This window comes from Mya arenaria, chromosome 5, assembly GCF_026914265.1.
Source record: "Mya arenaria isolate MELC-2E11 chromosome 5, ASM2691426v1".
Lineage (NCBI taxonomy): Eukaryota > Metazoa > Mollusca > Bivalvia > Myida > Myidae > Mya > Mya arenaria.
In genome coordinates this window covers 71,018,454-71,040,355 of record NC_069126.1, presented here as the reverse complement: position 1 = coordinate 71,040,355, position 21,902 = coordinate 71,018,454, and the positions used below count along the sequence as shown (strand labels likewise).

The following is a 21,902-nucleotide window of genomic DNA, read 5'->3' as shown; positions in this document are numbered from 1 at the left end:
AAATGTAGCATTAAACCAGATTTTAAAACAGACCACTCTTCTGTAGTACTTTCCCTCAACACACTTGACCAAAAACGAGGGCCTGGTTACTTCAAAATAAATAACAGCATTATAAATGACATTGCATATCAAAATCAAATTAAGACTGCTATAAAAGAAACTGTTGTAATAGATAACAACTGTAATCCAAACACTCTTTGGGAACTTATTAAAGGTTCTATAAGAAACGTTTCAATTAAATATGCACCTTACACAAAAAGAGAGAAAGAAAAGAAAGAAAAAGAAATAATCGATAATCTAAATATTTTTATTGTTTTCAGTAAATTCAGTAAATTACTTTGACCTAAATTCTACTTCTAGACTGAGTAATTTAATTAGGGATTCATAGGTATTCGAACAAACCAACACACAATACATTATTATTTGTCATTTTACCAGAAATTCAGGTCCAGGGTAGAAGATTGAAAATCTTACCGAATGGATAATTTTAATAAAAATCCATATTTATATATATTCAAACCGAATATTTGATATCCAAAAGTTGTAAACTATCATTATTCGTTATGGTAATAGCCAAGGTCTTTTTATCCTTCTTTGTCGCAGTCTGTACCCGAACGCCTCTGAAACTTCCCATTTTTACCCAAAAAATCCCAACAAAAGTAAAACATTTTGAAAGAACAACAACAAAAAAACAACAAATAAATTCAATATGTGTAAACAAGGCTAACATAGATCGGCTGTGATTGTAAATGTCCGTTTGAATTACATTATGCGCCATAGGAGGGTCGTAAATATCCGTAGGACGAGCCTTATTACTCTCAGACAGGGGCTTTTAATTTTCAGTACTATGCATTACCCAGCAACCCCGTTCTTGGATTGTCCTTTACAAAATTTAACTATGGACAGACCAAACAAACTCAGGAACTATTAAATAATAAACGTAAGCAAACACATTTTTATTTCATTTATAATACAGCAATACAGAACATAAAATAAAAAAGGCCGTTCCTTAAATTCTTCATTGGCATGGTTATTTAAATTTATCGAATATAATTGAAACTTGTTTGACCTTACTTGTTTCATAGCCAGTTATTGTAAAAATACAAATACAAATAATACACCATTACACAGTTGCAGGCAAAAGGTTTATTATTTATTTAAAAAAAAAACAACAACAAATATTCGAATACCTATGCATTCCTAATTAAATTACTCGGTCTAGTAGTAGAATTTAGGTCAAAGTAATGTTACTGAGACATGTTTATAATAAGTTTGCGCACATAAGTGTATATTTAACAATCTGTTATACACCACATGATGGCACCGCAGACGTATTGCGTGTCTAGTTCATTAAAAATATAAATATTAATAGTTTACTTGAGACTTTTATTTTGTTCGTAAAGAACATCACAACCGATTCAAACTGGACGTTGTTATATAATGCATGGAATAAACTTCAAAGTAGAATTCCAAATGTTCAAATCCTATAGAGAAATGTACTGTCTATGTATAGGGTACAGCACGTTGCCAAGAGAATCTTAGGGTTCTATGAAAACCATCCATTGTCTCAAGAATTATAGCAAATATAAAAAGGAAGGTCATCTCAAAACGTCTCTCATGTGGTCAAAACATGTCTAAGAAATGTGCTTTTAAGAAATCTCCATTATGCGTGAAATGAATGGTAATGATTGTCTTGAGTACATCAATTATACGTTTTTCATTCAGGTTCCGCGAGGCCATCGCCTGGGGTGGAGGTACAGCTTAATTTTACCGCCCGCAAACACGATAATGCAACTCTAGTCTACAAAATATTCGCCTACCCTGTGCCCAAGCCCCAAGACTTTGTTTGGAAGCGCTGTACGAATCGCACGTCTTGTGAACCTTTTACGGATGAAATGAAAAAAATTGAAATATACACAGAAGGTCTTTCAAGTAAATTAACGGTGACGGATGTTCAAATTGAAGATTACAGAATTTACCAATTGTCAGTGTCGAACGGAGTTGGTGATACACTAGTCGAATGGCTACACCTTAGACCCATAGGTATATAATTATTTTTTTTAGAAATATATATATATATATATATATATATATATATATATATATATATATATATATATATATATATATATATATATATATATACGACTTGACGATTAATATAATAATGCTATTAATTGGGTAATTTCATATTGGCCTAGTTATTTGTCCGAGGTAAGCTATATTTGCCTGAGCCCGAAAGGGTTGTTGTTGTTGTTTTAAATGACATTTCCTCCTAAACCGCCTGGCAAATTTAGATGAAATTTTACTGGGATGGTATCCTTTCAAATTGTTCAAAAATGGAATTTCAAGCAAATCTCTGACTGCAATGGCAACAGAAAGGATTTAAAAAAATATTCTAGACAAAAAAAGAGGTCAAGTGTTAAGTTTTTTACATTGTCTGGTTGTCCTCTACCAAATTTGTTCAAATTATGACCCTGGGGACAAAATTGACGCCTGATATTTGGTAGGTAGCATTATACGGTGGTACTCTACCAAGATTGTGCAAAGTATGCCCCTGGGGTAAAATTGGCCCCACCCGGGGTCACCTGTTCTCCATAGAGACATATCGGAACAAACAAAACATTCTTGTCTGAAACCGGAAGGTGTTTATTTTAGATATTGGTATACACCATTATCTAGTGGTACCAAAATTGTAAGAAATATGCATCTGGGCTCGTCATTTGCCCCGGCCCAGTGACAACCTGTTTGACATAGAGATACATAGTGAAAAGAAACAAAAAGGCCTAGATCTTATATATTTGGTGTCTAACTTTGTGTAGTGGTCCTCTACCAAGATTGTTCAAATAGTGTCCGTGGGATATTTAATCCCGCCCAAGGGTCACATATTTGCCATTGCAACCAAAAGGTAAAATCAAAAACCGTGAGGCCTTAATCTAAGATATTTGGTGTGTAACATTGACTACTGGTACTTAACAATCTTTGTTTTTTATAGAGCAATTCAATAAGTACCGTAAACACTTTTTCGCGTGAGCGATAAAAGGCGATTATGGCCTTTTGTTTCTGGAAAGAAGCTGTCAATCTCTTAACATGTTATAATTAAACCTTAAACTAACTGCTTCAGTTAACATTAATTGCAGGCAAACCTGAATCACCAATGGACTTTCACGTCATTCAAGATTCAATAGGGGAGACAACTGCTGTATTGACCTGGAAACCAGGATTTGACAATGGCTCTCCTCAGACCTTTAACATTTCCTATGGAAAACTGGTTGATGACACCGGATATATTACACATAATGTAAAAGATGACGATAGAAAGGAGATTATTTACACAGTGGAAAATCTAGAACCTGGAACTGAATACTTAGTCTCTCTATTTGCGGCGAATGAAGAGGGCTCTACTACATGGTTGAACGTAACTTTTGAAACTCTAAAACGTATAAATCCTGGTAAGTTCATTTCTCATTTATCACGCAACAAATATCTGATAAAAAAGGACATCGTTTTATCTCGGTACTTATCATGACAAGATATCCTAAATGATTTTGAATTGGCATGGCCCATAGCAATTGGTATTTTTTAAAAAGGGACATGAAAGTAAGGCGGAGTAGCTGTTTATCACTTTATCGGAAACAAGCCAGCTATCTAGAAATAAAGAATGTGCTCCGATCATACAGTCACAATGAATATATTTTTACAATAACTGCATGTGTTTTGGTTCGAAAATTAATAAAAACATTCATAAAAGACTGGGAAACAGAATTGATGTATGGAAAGCATATGTATAGGCTAACGAATCTCTACATTGATCATGACGTTTTAGTTTTAATACTTAAGTGGACTCTCTAGGTGATTTTGACATACGTACCACCCTATAGGTTCAGTCAATGATCTGTTTATTCATATCATTCGAGCCCCTCCTGAATGAAAACACACAGTTAATTGTGAAACAAACACGTCAAAGGAAGCAAAGACAGAATACTCTCAGTCATCTGCTTGGATAATCGGTTTGAAACGTGTTTCAAACTTCCTTTCATGTACCGGTTTAGGAAATTACACTTACCAAACGTTTGAAAATCGTGTTCAATGATGCTCCTCATAGTGCTGAACTGTTTGATGTGTGTTGTCGAAAACCACATAGCATAGTTACGTGTATGTAAAATCAGCTAGACGTTTACTTCCCAGTTTCTTCAAATCAGACCCCTTTGTTTATGACTGGTATTTCCCTATGAAAGCAAAGCGGACAGAGATAAATAAATTGAAATGTAGCTCTATCAACATATGCTTCCTCTAAGAGTATTCAAATAATGTCCCTTGGGTGCAAATGTCTGTGTTTAAAGCAAACATAACGTCAAAACTTTTTATTTACAAAATCGCCAGAACCAATTCTGCAACATTGTATTTAGAGGTATTACACTAAGTGTGTACAAATTGTAACACTGTTGGGATCAGAATAAGCTCACCAAGGAACTTATTTCGTTTAAAACGTTTTTAAATGAATTCATATCTGAATATTAAAACAACACTTTTGTTTGAAGTCAAACAGCATAGATATTTGATATTAAACATTATCTATTATAATTTAACTAGAATATAAAAAAATGTGTCTCATTGTCAGATTTGGCACAACCAGACGGCTCATCATCAGTATTTATACAATTTTTGTAAAACATACATGAGTCTGCAAAGTGATCAGGATCAAGGTTGCTCCACAAGTCACAACGAATATGCGCCATTTTTCCAAATACAAAAGTGATGCCAACAACACCAGGATGCTCTCCATTTATGGAGGAAATAAAATATATATCTACTCTTTTTTCATGGTAGAGTTACCCATTTCCCGAAAGCCGCACCTATAGGGTGACTTGTTTACAATTTCCAATGGACAAGTGTCTATGGATAAAGTTTAAGATTATAGGAAATGTGAACATTTATCAATAAACGAATTTCTTTAAACTTTCCTTAACCTATGCTGCAGGGGAACCCTTTTGATGTCCGTGAATAAATTAAACATCGATATGAAATATGTTTTATAATGAAATGTTAACCAGACGGCTATTACGAAAAACAACAATTTTATTCGATTCGTTTTAAATGAGACTGGTCATTATTCAGACGCACTGGTTATTCAAGAGAAAGCGCTATGCTTGAAAAAAAGAATTAAAAATACAATTAATTTATCAAATGTTATTTTTTACGAAAAATATTACAAACACTTTAAAAGGAATGAAAAATACATGTACATTAGCGGTAACATAGTAAGCAAACTTCTACCATATTCATATATATATATACAGTTCGTTAGAAATAATATTGATAATGCCGTCTAATCAATGTATTTCAAATAGGGTTATCATATTTATTCTAAAATAAAAGCATAAACACTAGATTGCAATAGTTATATTGCGCAAAGTAGAACTGCACAGTTTAATCAATATTGATCAATGAAATGTAATATTTAGTCTTAAAATCAGTTTTTACTCAAGAAATATTCCTCTTCACTTGCTACTTTCAGAAATGTTTTGACGCAACCTGCGGCATTCGGTAAAGGACAAGATCGCGACGATGTTTAGATTCGAAACTATTCATTATATGATTGTCAGATACCATAATCTGTATTCAAGTTTAGACCCTACAAGACTAGTGTTATAATTATTTTTAATTCCATTTATTATGTTTTTGTCCGGTTTATACCCTACATGTCGTGCTGATGTGCATTTACTTTGTACAACGGCAATTGCTGACATTCCTTTATCTAAAACACGATTGGTCTGAGTCATTAAAATACAATCATCAAAAAAAATATAATAAATTGACAGTTTAGCTCACGGTGTTCATTTAAATATTAAACAGGCGTTGTATCAATAATCAAATAAAGAAGTAACATCACATGAGTATTCGTTATATATATATATATATAAAGTCCAAGGTTGCTCGATAGCCGGTTCATCGTCATTTATATATATGACGATGAACCGGATATTGAGCGATCTTTTTTCTGTAAATATTTCCTGGCACGTGTCCGTTTCTCGTGTGTCTGTATGTTTACCTCCATGAGGGGTTCAAATGCTATAATGAAAGCACACACACACACACGCACGCACGCACGCACGCACGCACGCACACACACATATTTAAAGTGTGATATGTTTTATATGCTTTATGCGAAATATAAACACATGCTATACCGACTTTAAAGTCTTACAAGTTGTTCAGTGTATGTACCAAGTGTCGACGAAGATAAAGATAACTATAGTTCATTGAACTTGTAATTGTGCACATGTGACAATACGAGCAATATCGAAAACATTAAATAAACCATTGACTAATCATGTTACATTGTAGTTGAATGTTTGGTTTTTACAAACAGGGATGTAGTTTTATGAGTGATAATGTTTGATTTCATCACACTGTGGCATGATGAACAATGAAAAGCGTATTTTCACTTAAAGAGCCGCCATATGGTCCCCCAGCAGCTGTAATTGGCGGAGCCGTTGGTGGAGGAATTATTGCAATATTAATCATCGTTGGAGTTGTCGTTTTTGTCATTAGATATCGACAATCGGGTAAACCTACACATCGTTATAGCTACTGTTACTACCTTAAACATTTGTACAACCTACTGCTGTGGTATTGTGTAACGCAGCAACGACTCCTGTAATAGCCAATTTCAATCCATTAGGAGTTTTGTTTGAATGCATTAATAACCAACATGTTTTGCAAATTACAAATGCGATGCTTTTTAAATCATATTTATATTTTAGGTGACATGAAGGACAAAGAAACACTTACTGAAACCCGGTAAGTGCCGTTTGTCAAATTAAATACGCGAGACAGAAGTTTTCCTATTCTATCTTCAATTACATAAACAAAAACGTATACTCTATTTTTCTCCGTTTAACCTGATACTGGTTGTGACGAACGACTTATTGAATATTTCCAAATACAGATAGACAGAAGTTATTATGTAATGCAGGGGTACAATTGTGTGATATTCTGATATTTTTAGATATTGAAAGTGATTTGAATCGATAACAGAAAAGGATGAAAATGCTTATTTTTTGAATCTACGGTTCAATAATCGCTAGGTAAAAACTTTTATCAAAACCATTTGATAGTACGTAGGCGTGCGCGTAATGCACACAACCATTTTCTATCATAGTTTTGAACCACAAAAGGAAAAGTAATTTTGTTTACTCTTTCATTCTCTGTTTTCTACATTTCACACTGTAAACATACATTTTTTTATCAGAGAAATCGTTATGCAACATACCTTTCCCGGAAATACTAAGACAATGCACATGTTAAGACAAGGCACGGAACTTAAAAATAATTGCAATGAACTTGTACTGCAGTATAAGATTTATGTAGACAGTATTTTTTCAAATATATCTGAAATATATTTGTATCACTGAAATATAGAAAGTAATTGGAAAAAGAAGTCAAACTGAAAGAGATTAAAGGGGTGATCGTAACATGGTTTGAAACATTTCCTAAACAATACATTTACTATGCAATACAGCACGTTAATGGCTTGGTATCGTACAATAGCTTTGATTACATAGAACGTAAACGCATGAAAAGAAACTGTTCTTAAATTAGGAATTCATTTAAGGTAGGATCTCGGTTTCCATTATTCGCAAGGGTGAGTCTGAAAATAAAATAACAATTTAGCATAACGCGGACGTTTTGATACATGTTAAGTTCGTTTTTAAGAAATCTTACGGACTAAGGAAGTCTTACATCATACTTACATTTAGATAGAATTAAGGTCTATATTGAAAAGTCCATCGACTGTTTCAAAGCGAACTGAGCTTATTTTTGTTAGGTTTTCACATAACTATTACATTCTTAAAACAATACTAATAATCTTACCTAAATGGGGAGATGTTATGTTTGAAGCGAGAAATACCTGCGTTTTGCGTATCGCGTGATTTTAAACCTCAACTGGTTGAGCTTTCATGGTTGTTGGATTCCCGTGCACGATTGCATTGAACTTTTTGCCATTAACAGCAAGTCTAGCTTTTTTGCTTGAATGATTCATGGGCGATCTCCTTTATATTTGTTAAAAGAACTGCATACCATGCAGATTTCTGATTGCCATGGACTTAACTGAATGAAAAGACTTTACTAATTTTGTCATGTCAGAAACTGGCGGCCTGATTCTAAAATAATTGTACAAGAATATTCCTGGACTGACAATTTAATCAAATGTTCATCTATGATATGACATTAAGTGGACAGGTATAGCGTAAGTGCTTACACAAGAATGTCACGTTAATTGTTCAAGATATAGCGATACGCATGCTATAATGATGCAATACTAATAAAAATATGATACATCTAAACACTACATTGCGTATTCTGACTGCTACTCATGACAATTAAACATTGTTTTTATCATATATATATAAATGTTTTATATATTGATTGAGAGGCTTATATGTAGGTATGCATTAATGTTTGTAGTTTCCTCACTTTGGACCTTTATCATATTTCTTTGATTCAGTTACATAAGTTTATGAGGTGCATTATAAATTTATGATGTATTGTAACATGATTTAAAATTAAGGATAAGTAAATGACGACAATGTTAAAATGATGCGTTCATACTATGGCTACTGCCCTTACTTTATAGAAAAAAAAATGATCGGATATTTTCGCAGGAATGTGCTTTTGGTGACTTTCAATAAGTGCCTTTACGATTTTTATAGACCATGGTTGCTAGAAGTTGGGATATACTTCCTTTTACAACTATTGCGAACATTAAATATTTGACAGTGATTGTCCAACAATAACACAGTGCATACTTTATTTCGATAAAAGACTTTCAGTTTTTGGGCCTCTTGTTTCATTTTCTTAGTGTTCATTTCAGGAGATTCCCGTTCAAAATACATTTGTCATTTTATAGTTTTTCAGAGATATTCAAAGTTTATGAATATTGAATAGGTTATATGAAACAACACTTTTTATTGCAAATCGGTGTCAACTTGGAAAGATAATTACAACAGTACTATCTTCTTTCACATCGTAACTTGTTCAATATATTCACATGTAGACTGTACACCGTTAATTCACCCTAAACGTTTCAATGGCTACTGTACCTTCTTTTCACATCGTACGTCAGGGTGCACAGTGCTTGGAAACAAATTCACCGATAATATTTCCAATATGACGTTACGCTCGCATACAATTTGGCACGTTTTTTCGTTTTTAAGCAAATAAATGAACAAAAAATGTTTCCCTGTAAGATTGCAATGATTTTCACCGTGTGACCCCAACAAGTAAATAATTCACGCCACTACTGGTTTTCCTATCAATAAAATATATTGCAATATTACAGTGAAGTTACCCTATATTCAATAAATGTTTTTCTTGCTGTATTTCAGCCGCATGGACCCACTTTCTAGACAACAACAAGATGAAGACGATGGTATGAGTAATACTTTTTAAGCACTTAACAACATGTTTTATATTTCGATTTTTAAGTTGCAACATATTTTAAGGTTTAGAGATCAAACGTAAAAATCAAACTGGCATGACGAATTTATATCATACTTAATAATACGTTCACCAAAAGTATTTCCGAATTACTACCTCAGCTGTACCAAGCAATAATGTTTTATAATCAGAACTGTTTTCATCCTTATATGATAATTACTGCTCTATATGGAACTTTTTCGACTTGCCAAAACTGCCGTAGACGCGACACCGAAATTCAAATTCATACCAAAGTATTTGATAACTACGCTTTCAATCATCGTGTCGGTATAATATGTACCCACGATTATAATTAAAACAATATTGTTATTAGTTATCAAAAGTTAAAATATATATCTATCCACAACTGAAAAACTGAATGGATTAAGGGCGAATTGTGGTTACTCGGGTTGCACAGCGGTATTTTTGTATAGCTGACTAATACCTGTCTAATCGGAAAAGATCATCCGCTTTGGATTGCAGAGATTGTTCGTCAAGCATACGATTTTTTCCAATCCACACTATTTATAAACAAGCTCGGAAGTCCGCTTATGTAAAAGTTTAGTTGAAATGCATTATTTTGTTAAAGGTTTACAGTAATTATTTCTAAAAAGCATAAAATGTTGTTTTTTTATAATCGAAATACTTCCAATATAGAAATCCCTATTTACAAGTAAAACTAATCATGCTTATACATATTTATTTCAGGCGTATACAGTAGCGATATTTCATTACTTTTCGTAATTTAAGGATAACTTCTAATCGTATGACGTTTATTTCTAGTCGAATGTTTAACAACCATTTGCGTATTTTCTTTTATTTTATACCGATCATAAATCTTCATAAATACATATCGCAAAATACGCAAGTTTTCCACTCTGCTGACGTCACATTATAAACGTATCACTGTCCGATGTCAAAATGACGTCATGAAACAAAATAGTGCGTCTTTTAAAGACATAAATTATGAAAAGATGTGCATTTTTACAGATTTTGTCTTAAATGTATACAATAAAAGTGTGTGCTATTGGTACTACATCTTAATCCGTGAGATTGTTTTCCATTCTCGTGGATTGAGTTAGAATCCGAATCTGCATAAATCCACCATAGTGAAGTACAAATAATCCTTTTTTATTACAGAAGTGTAATATCAATTATCATTTGCGTCACTTCACCCTTTTCATTAAGCTTCAAACCTATAACTGAAAGATGAGTAAAATATATTGTATGGCAACAAGTGTGCCATGTGATAAATGTTAAATACATAGAGGATATTGCGGGAGTCGTGCAATACGGGATACATTTCGTATGGAAAGATCACAAATGTGATATTTTTTATTTATCATAAATACTTAATATATGACTAATAGCTCAAAATAAATAAAAGTCGCTACATAGTGCTTACATCTTCAACTTCATTTGTTTTATGACGTATTAATAATTACCAGAAGGCTTTAGGTAGAGGGTAATTATTTTTTACCAAAGGTCATTATCAGCAATGTCTTTTCCTGTATAATACATATGTTTTGTCATTTGTCAATGAATGTATGATTTGAACAGTTTTGGACAATACATATTGGCACAATAAAGGATTGGATTTGCAGGGAAACAGAACGGTGAAAATGAGATAAAACAAATCGGTTTGGCATGACGTTAGCTATTAAAAATAACGATAGACACTTAAATTCACTGGTAGAAATGATAATCTTTTTTGCGGGAACGATTTTTGTATCAAAATATTTCGTTCTACAGTAATATATTTTTACAATTTGTAATGGCGTATGTAATCAATGTTTAATAAACTAAAATAAAATAAATTATGGCATAATTGCCCATGGTAGAGGAGCACGTGCACAATGACGTCAATTTCACGAAAAAAAAAAATGGCCGACAAATACCTATACAAGTGTGTTATAGGCAAATAATTTACACAAGCAAAGCTTTAAAGGGATATAAAAGGAGATATCGGTACAAGGAAAGTGAAACATGTTTTACCATTTATGACATATCCAGTGTTTAAGCTACGAGTACCTCGAACCATACCGGATGTTTACATTCGGTGAAGGTCAAAAAGCAGTGTGACAAGGGAATGTTTTGTTGAAACGTTTTGTTATAAAATGTGATGAAATTGTGAGGGAATTCATTGAGAAAAAAAACTCAAAATATCCAAGGAAACGGTTGCTAATATGAGATTCGAGAGGGTTCATAGGATGGGCCAAAGACAGAACGAGCCAGCCGAACGAGCAGCCAACGGAAATGGGAACGAACGGCGCCACCGCAGTATCGTGTGCAAATTCTCCTTCTTCAGCGAACGGGAGCTGGTCCGTGGTAACATTAGGAATCTAAGGGACACGCCATTCTTCGTGACGGAGCAGTTCCCACCGGAATGTGCGGCGAAGAGAAGGAGACTGTTTAGGAGAATGAAAGAGGAGAAGCAGGCCGGGCGGAGAGCCTGGGTGTCATACGGCACTTTGTATGTGGACGGTAGGCCGGTAAAGGATGCGTAGGACGGGCCGGATGGGCTTAAATATGTTGTTTGGAACTGCAATTGGTTAAGCGCTTCTAAGCGCGAGGACCAAAACTTTATTTCTTTTCTTGTGCAACATGATGTTATTATTTTGACTGAATCATGGACATGTAAATCCAGTAAAATTGATCTTTCAGGATTCCATTGTTTTAACTATTATAGGAAATATAGGCATAGGCACGCCAAACGCAATAGTGGTGGCATTGTCATTTATGTACGAAATAACATTAAGGAAGGCATATCTATAGTTAAAAATACACATGATACTATTATATGGCTAAAAATGGATAAACATTTTTTTAATAATGATAACGACATATATCTTGCAGCAGTGTATATGTGGGCTGACTCATCGCCTATCGCAAATTTGATTGACGTTGATCTCTTCGAATGCCTCGGTGATGATATAAATTATTATAATTCATTAGGCACTGTTATGATTGCTGGGGATTTTAATGCCAGAAGTATTATTTGTGACACTTATGTACCGGATATTGATGATGAAAATTATGTATGCGATATTCAGATACCGAGATACTCGATGGACAAGGGCAGTAACTCTCACGGTAACAAATTATTGGACTTATGTAAAGCCACTGCATTAGGAATCGTAAATGGCCGCCTTGGTTTAGACTGTGGCGTAGGTAAAGATACATGTTTTAATACTAAAGGTTCCAGTGTTATTGACTATTTGATAATCAATGAAATTAACTTTAATTTTGTTCAAAACTTCACTGTTTGCCATTTTAATGATTTCAGTGACCATGCCCCATTGTCTTTTGATATTGTGTGTAACACACATGTATTGAAAGAAGAACCATATTTGGGTGAATTTTTGAAATGGAATAACGATGAGAAGGATGCCTTTAGAAATAATTTGATTACTAGATTAAATGGTTTTAACAATTTAGTCCAAAATAGTGATGCACAAAATGTTGACCATATTGTAAATAAGTTCACTGACATTGTACGTATTTGTTAAGCATATCATAAATTTTCCATGTTTCGAAAAATGTATTGTAACTGATTCGGCCAAATGGTTCGATCAAGAATGTAGAAATACTAAAAAGTTGTACAAAAATGCTCTACATATTTATAATAATTCACATAGAGATATAGATAGATTAGAACTGTGTAGATTGAAACGAGTGTATAAAACTACTGTGTCAAAGAAACGCAGAGCTTTTAAATTTAAACGCTGTAAAGAGTTTGAAAATTTGAAACGTAATAAACCTAAAGATTTCTGGAGATATTTCCATTCACAAAAGTCAAGTAATACGAATGTAAATGTACCATTGGAAGATTTTAAAAATCATTTTGAGCAGATGTTTGCGGATATTACCCATGAAATAAATGAGGAGGCTGAAAGTTTTAATAACAACCATGATTTTAATGATTTTAGTACTGTTTTCGGTGACCTAGATCACCAAATACATACGATGAGGTTTGTAAAGCTATAAAATTGCTTAAGAAGAATAAATCACATGGAGAAGATAATTGCTAAATGAGTATTTTATACAAGCATGTGACATATTGGGAGGATATATTACAGAAATTTTTAATATTATTTTAAACTCTGGGAATTTTCCAGTCGCCTGGACTAAGGGTATAATCGTACCATTACATAAGAAAGGTGATAAATCGGATGTTAAAAATTATAGAGGTTTAACATTGTTAAGCAATTTTGCAAAACTTTTTACATGTGTACTTAATCAGCGAATAACTAAATGGTGTGAAGAAAATAATGTAATTTCTGATGCACAGTTTAGTTTTAGAAGAGGCAGGTCTACAGTCGATGCAGTGTTTATTCTTCAATCAGTTGTGCAAAAATACGTTAACTTAAATAAACGGTTGTATTGCTGTTTTATTGATATGAAACGTTGTTTTGATTCCATATATCTCAGTGCGCTATGGTTAAAGTTGTATAAATCCAATTTAGATGGTAAAATATTACGTATTATACGCAATATGTATCAGTCAGTAAAGCCCTGTGTAAAACATTGTAATAGCTATTCAGACTTTTTTAATATAGCAGTAGGCTTAAGGCAAGGAGAGATACTGTCCCCGATTATGTTTTCATTATTTGTGGAAGACTTAGAATTGTATTTACAAAATAGAAACGATTGTGGTTTAGCTTTACGTGATATTTCTTTGATTTTATTGTTATTTGCTGATGATATTGTTGTTCTTGGTGAAACCCCGGAAGACTTACAATTGACGTTAGACCGTTTATACAGTTATTGTAATACCTGGGGCTTAGAGGTCAATATTGCTAAAACTAAAATTGTAATTTTTCGCAAAAGAGGTGGCACAAAACGTAATGAAAACTGGTTGTATGCAAAGGAAGATGTTGACGTTGTAAATGATTTTAACTATCTAGGAGTAACTTTAAATTATACTGGCAATTTTAGCCTTAATACCCAAACATTATATGGTAAAGGTTTAAAAGCAGTAAACACATTGCTGTCAAATCTTAAAAAGTATGAATGTAAACCTAGGGTAGCTTTGCAATTATTTGATGTCTTTGTTTCATTTATAATTACATACGGGTGTGAAATTTGGTGATTTACGAAGTCTACACAGCTAGAAAAGATACATTTAAAATTTTGCAAAGCCGTACTAGGCGTCAGACAATCGTCTTCAAATGTTGCTGTTTACGGTGAATTGGGTAGATACCCATTGTATATAAATAGATATGAACGTATTGTAAAATACTGGTTCAATTTAAGAAAAGTGACAATATAATTACTCAATCTGTCATAGAAGACGCAATGTTGAATATTAATAACAATCAGGATAATTGGTTCAATAAGGTTAAGAACCTTCTCACCAGATATGGCTTTTATGATGTATGGTGTAATGATACACAGCTAAACGAAAACCAGTTCATTTGTATTTTTAAACAGCGTCTGATAGACGAATATTTACAACAATGGCATGGAAGTGTTAATGAAAATGGTGTCTTAATAGTTTATAGAGTGCTTAAAACTGCATTCGAGTTTGAATCCTATTTAGAAAATATTGTGTCAATAAATCTTAGAATTGCTATCACAAAAATACGTATATGTTCGCATAATTTAAGAGTTCGTACTGGCAGATATGATAGATTAGAACGCCACTTACGTCTTTGTCAAGTAAGTGACTCGAACGAAGTAGAAGACGAATTTCATTTTATATTTAAGTGTACACCTTATGTCCAATTAAGACAAACTTATATTAAAGGTTATTATAGAATAAGACCTAGTATGTTTAAACTTGTGCAACTTCTTAATACACAAAATATATCTGAAACATTTAGGTTAAGCAACTATATATCGGAAGCATTTAAGGTGCGTTCTACTTTATTAATGAATCAATAATTATAAGCCTTGATACACATTTTTATCTCAAGCAGTGGTATGCTTTGTTAACATTTGTAACCATTGGTTACTATTTATGTTGATATATACTATGTGAGTCTGTTTTATTGTTAGAAATTGATCAATTGATATCATTTGTTCCAACATATACTAGTATATAAAAGCATACTATTGGTTATTGTATTGTATACTATTATAGTTTGATTGATTCGTGTTTTCTATTCCAGTTCATCCTTAAAAATAGATTAATTATAATATTTATTTAATATTTCACACTACATTGTATAATTGTAATTGTAATTTATAAAATATGTATATGAAACACAAAACAACTGTATAGTTTACGTGTAATAAAATTCTGTTCTGTTCTGTTCTATAAAATATTTTGCTCATAAATGTTGATTATACGGCTTCATGGACCCTAGCTATTCCCAACTATTGAAATGAATTTCAAATTAGTCGATGTAAAATTACTAAAAACAGGAATTGTTTGAAGAATGTATTTTTTTTTAAACTTTCAGACTTCACACTAATCAAATCCTTTATTATAATAATTTATTCCACAAACTAATGTTAAAAACCAGTCCAAATCATTGACAAATGACAAATCATATGTATTATACAGGGTAATACATGGTTGACCATGGCTTTCGGTTGATTAATGCCAAAGTGAAAATAATTATTCACACAGAGGCAATTATCAACTATATATACAATATTTGTATATATACACAATATTGCTGTAATCAGAGTTTCGGTGAGAAAGTTGTAACTGTAATATAAACTTTTTTTCCTCAGGTTGCACAAATAAAAAAATAAACTAATTTATCATATATGGCTTTATCTGACTTTAAACTTTTTGACGTCATCCTTTGTTTTATTTTTTGTACTTTATGTGGGTTATTTGGCTATGTAACACTAACTGGATCGACTTTCCAATATTTTAAGAGAGGACATTATTTGTTTTATTAATTGACGGTCAGTTAAAACAACGTTACACAAAACTATACATTTAGTTTACACTTCTTTGTGTGTGATGTCAGTCATTGTTCTAATAAACAACGAAAGGATCTCTAAATACATACTAAACAACAGTGAAATAAAACAAAACAAGAAAAACTGTGATACAAAGTATCACAGCGGGCCCACAAACAGATCTACCATGTAAATATTTTAGGCTATGAAGGAATTAAAAAAGACCTATTTTGGTAAAATATTAGTCTATGCACAACTACAGTTTATATTAAACACTTCTTCCAGGTTTCAGTACAACTATAAATTTTACAGGGGACAAAGTTTTGTGACAGACAGACAGCACTAAATCGGTTTGTATCTTGCTTACTCGGAAAAAGACATAAATAAGGCAAACCAAAGTTACAGTTCTTGCACAATCACAGCTGTAACAATACTTTTTTACCCATTTTTATATTCAGTAACAATTCTCGGGATATTTAGTTACTTATATTGAAAATAAGTTTCAATAATATATTAGTTAAATCACTATGTAAATTGACACTAACTTTAAAATGCATCAGAGTCAAGTTTTCATATATGTTACATTGGTCAGCTGAGGAATTGGTCAGTAACTTATCAATACGGCAGTATCGAGTTTCCCTAAAGCATACATTGGTCAGCTAAGAAATTGGTCATTAAATTTTGAATGAGGCAGTAATTGTTCATCTATATGCACGGACCATGAAGTGTAATGACCATACAACAATTCAACACCCCGAGGGGCTTTGTGCGAAATGGGACAACACGCCTTTGAGGCTTAATGGACTATACAAGTTAATGAACAAATAATAAATAAAAATGAAAAGATTACACTTATTTCGCCATTAAAGGTTCATGCTTTATTTTTTTATTTTTTTACATCATATGAACATTTCATTAGCAATAGTTTGCCTTGTTTTCCACAAAACAACTTCGAAAATACAACAGATAGATCTTTTATTTCCTCCATACATGGAGAGCATAACATATATACAGCAGGTTTAGTTGGTACCAAAGTACAATAAAAATGTCAAATAATGCATGGTTTTATATACACAACATTGGACAAGATATAAACATACAAAATAAATGAACTGAACTGAAATTTGAAGGATGAATACCCCTATATGTGCAAGGTCAGTGAAGGTAACTACTCAATTATCACAACTAAGATATAACTGAGTAACTGATTAAAGAGAAATCTATTTCATTTAAAATAATCGTTCTTTGATGTAGTGCAGATAGTTTTCCACAAGTTGTGAGGCTAACATTTAAAGTTACATTTATAATTAAAATAATTGGTTCAAGCAATTGTAAATGAAACACCTTAAAAAAATTTAGGAAAAAGAGACGCATATTTTCAACCAGATATTTTCAATATTTTTCTTAAGTCTCCATAAACATTTACTGACCACGTATTAAATATAGCGGCCCGCAATCACAACATTGGTTGTAGTGTCATAGCTGAAGCCAGGTGTGCGTTTTGAAATAAGGTAACATATACAATAATTACATATTGCGTATGTAGCTATATTAATTAATCACAATACAAACAACTGTAGTAAGCTTGGAATCTGTAGCTTTATCTAGTCCCAACACCTATTTTATACGAGTAGGGTCCATTTTTATTCCGTGATATCACTTACCTCCGATACATAGTCGGTGGAACGAAGATGGACGCTACCGGTCATCATATTTATGTTTAGATATCTCGCTAAAGCGCAAATCTGAGGTTTAACATAACATGTATAACTATATCCTCGTTTTTGGTTATTTTAAGACCTATTCGCAAAAATCTACACATGAGGACCAAAAATCTTATGATAATGATGCGTAATTATTATTCGTTCTAAAAACGTTCTAAAACATGAACAGAAATTCTGCCTAAAGGATTTACGAATAGTTTTATATCAGATTGCAGAACTAAAACAGTACCAATACCGTCTTCCAATGTTGGTATTCCAAATGTTACCTATAAGGACATTTTTTATTACAAATTTATATTTTGAACTGAGCTAATGAATGTTCAACATATTCATGAACACTTTCAAAAAACTTTCGAAACAAGTTATTGTTTTCATTTGTACAAATAACAATCAGCAACTGTCATATTTTCAAATACATGCTGATTAACATGAGAGTCCATTTAAAGTGATTCTCGAATGCTCTATGTCAGTGAGAAGGCATCAATACAGTTACGAGAAGATGGCGAAGTGATATCATCCAGCGATAGCTCTAGTGAAATTACACATTTTTCTGCATGATATTTCGAAACTGGAACCTGGCACTAAACATACACATATGACCTGACTATTTTATTTTTCAGAACTTTCAGATGTTGTTGAAAACTCAATGTATATTCCTGCTGGGGACATTCCAAAGCGCAAAAAAAAACGAAATGAAAACTGCGGCGACCGAGGATTTGTACGCTCAGCCGAAAAAAGCGAAAACCTCGAAACTGATAAATTCAGATATATACGCTGAAGTTAAGAAAGACAAGAAAAAGGGTAATATGCCGTTTTGTTTTAATATATAGTGGTATCAAGTTTGTCTGTTTTATAAATTAGTTGTGTGTATAAACTTAATATATAAAAACTCATAGGGTTTGAAATGATAATAAGTAATATTAAGCTGTGGTTTACCTTGTTTTCTATGTTTCCAATGATTGTTCAAATTATTTTTATATGGATTTCACTCTAGAGCAACTTTTAACGTTCTTATTTAATCTGGCATATTCATAAGCTTGTTGGCTATGCTTACACTAAAAGTGTTTGTGATACAATTCGTCGTATTATGAATCGATGAAAATCGAAGTGATTTGTGAATTGTTTAAGGCATATCGAAAACCAACCCCAAAAAACAGTATGACAACAAAGCCTTTGAAGATCAAACGTATGAAAACCACGATATCCAGGAAACAAAGGTAGGCTTCTTATGGCTAAGGTATAATCTCGAAACAATAATAATCTATGCGTAAGGCTGTAAATTGAAACAACTTGCACGTGGTTATGGAATTGGGACCTTTAACATGTTTCGAGAGTATAACAGTTGTTCTGATACAGGAACTATCCATATCCTTAAACAGATATGCATACAATCGGTATATTACCCAGTGTATGTCAATATGACGTTATTTAAACGTGTTTATAAGAGTGAAAGTCTGTAAATGGAAAAGCAATGGTAGACGATACCAACAATTCGTTAACATCAATTAGTCAACTGCTATTACTGAAACGTCACCGGTATTGAACGTTTCGATGCAACAGATATACTTTAGCTATTTGTCTCATTTTGGGAGTGCACAAGCTATACTTTTGGCATTCTTTAAATTGTTTCCCATTTGATTAAACGCGCAATGAACACATTACTTTTTTAGAAAAACGTGAACAAAGATGGACTAATCTACGCGGATTTGGAGTTTGCCAAACCCCCAAAAGGTCAAAAGAAGCTTATCATACACGGCTTGGATGATATGACTTTGTATGCGGACGTTGATCTCACAAAACGGGCCGAGCCGCTGCCAGACAGTGATGACGACACACCATCCAAAAAGAAAGAAAATTAAAACATAAAACACAGACACTCTTTCCACAGTAAATCATAATGCTTTAAGAATGATGTTGTTTGGGTATCGATGTAATTTGTAGCCGAAGTGTTAAACGCTTTAACACAAAAAAACACATGAAAGAATGGTAATTATTTCATTCAGTCTATAACATGTTAGGTAGCAAGTTCACAAATTATGCAATTATGACTATAAAGGCATTTCCTTTAATGTTTTTTAGGATGAGAGTATTGTGTTTTATAAAAGCTGATCATCCACTATCTTTTAAAAGAAATTTAAGTTTTGTGCGATGTCAACAATTGCTGCATACGAGTTCTCTTCGCGTTCAATAATTTACAGGTGCAAACAATCCAAGTGAATTTCTAAAATGATCATAACGTTATCAGTTAAAATATTGTCTTAGCAAGTAATAAGTAATTTCCACATACGCCACTTTTTTCTTACAATATATTGTATATTATTTTGCATTTTGTTTGACAAGTCCATGCAAGTTTGTGTATTATAAGTTGATTGGTCATATATATATATATATTCTGAGTTGTTCATTTTTGTATGTTTTTGCTGCGTGAAAATCGTTTGGTGTTATATTTTAAAATGCAACTGTTTGGCCTTTTATAATTTTAATTTCGCTGTGTATAGACAATTCCAAAGTTTGATCCTCTGAAGGGATATTTATAACATCATCCTTTATTGTCTATTTCCTAACTTTGAAGTTTTACTATTAAACAGATAATGGATGTCCCTTAATTTTAAATCCTGATAGTCTATATCTTGCCTGTTTATCGGCCGATTTTGATGTTGCTAAATATGTTCACTTGTATGTTGCAGTATATTATATTTCTGTAAACATTTCGTAACTGCCGTTTTAACTGTAGTCCATTCTGATATCCCGTTTCGTTTGTCTTTATGCTTTTATAACACTATATTATCTTAAAAATATGTTTAGTACTTCAGATATGTTCGAGATATTTTCATTTCCATTTTGTGAGGAAAGTCAAAAATAACGGATTGTTTCGAATGGTTAATAAAGTATTTCATAAATTCAGTGTATTTGTGTTTGAGCCATTAGTTGTCAATAAGTGGACGAAATCCTTCCGAAATCACCCCAGTATCTAAAAGTCTTTAATTAGAAAGGATTATTTCCGAGGAACAGTCTCATAGTTCACGATATATCCTTAAACTCAAGTTCAACTTCTGTGAGTTAGTTTTAAGGTACTATAAGCAGACCGGTTGTTTTGGATTAATAAACTTAGATCTGGAGGTCTTTTCATAGTCAGAAAGATAGTGAAATATATATGGGAGATGCATTACATTTTTTTGCCAAAAAAATGAGTATCATCAACAAATTGGCTGAATCGCGATTCCTTGTTGTCTGTATTACGGGATGGAAGTTTTATACCCTCAATATTGTTATCATGACGGATTGCAGTCACCGTGGCTTTCGCTTAGAGGATATAACTCAAGGGGCGATCGGACATCCCTGATAAATACAGCGAGACAGACTGAAAATGAAACCACTTAAAGCAAACCATGGTAAAAAGATAAATGGAAACAAATTCAAGGAGCAAATTTCGAGACAAATATGTGGAATAAAATATTTACATTACCATTAACATGCACCATTGATACAACAATAAGAACCTTCCAGTACAAATACATTTATAGGCTTATACCAACAAACAGATACCTATATCAATGCAAGTTCACAAACTCCAGCGTATGCCAATTCTGTTCGGAATATATAGAGACAATGGAACATCTTTTTGGGAATGGAGACTTGTACAAAATTTGTGGAACAATCTCAATAACCTATTATTGTCAATAGATATCCCATTACGTCTTAATATTAAAACCATAAGTGTGCGTATACTAATCGTTTGTTGTTTTTCTAGAATGACAGAAAGAGTGAATGATGTATATTGAAAACAAAAAATCTAAACTCAACATTTAATCAAACAAAAGCGAAATAATTTTA

General features: G+C 32.6%; 1 protein-coding gene across 1 annotated transcript in view; it reads left to right on the top strand.

Annotated features, from left to right (window-relative positions):
* LOC128236148 (uncharacterized) overlaps window positions 1–19,285 on the top strand; it is an 80,967-nt gene extending 61,682 nt beyond the window's left edge. The window contains exons 10-16 of the mRNA XM_052951018.1: window positions 1,726–2,043; window positions 3,141–3,452; window positions 6,456–6,569; window positions 6,768–6,804; window positions 9,393–9,436; window positions 18,689–18,869; window positions 19,197–19,285. Of these exons, the coding sequence (XP_052806978.1) occupies window positions 1,726–2,043; window positions 3,141–3,452; window positions 6,456–6,569; window positions 6,768–6,804; window positions 9,393–9,436; window positions 18,689–18,846 (983 nt within the window). The 3' untranslated portion in view covers window positions 18,847–18,869; window positions 19,197–19,285. The remainder of the gene's footprint in view (window positions 1–1,725; window positions 2,044–3,140; window positions 3,453–6,455; window positions 6,570–6,767; window positions 6,805–9,392; window positions 9,437–18,688; window positions 18,870–19,196) is intronic.
* Window positions 19,286–21,902: the final 2,617 nt, after the last annotated feature.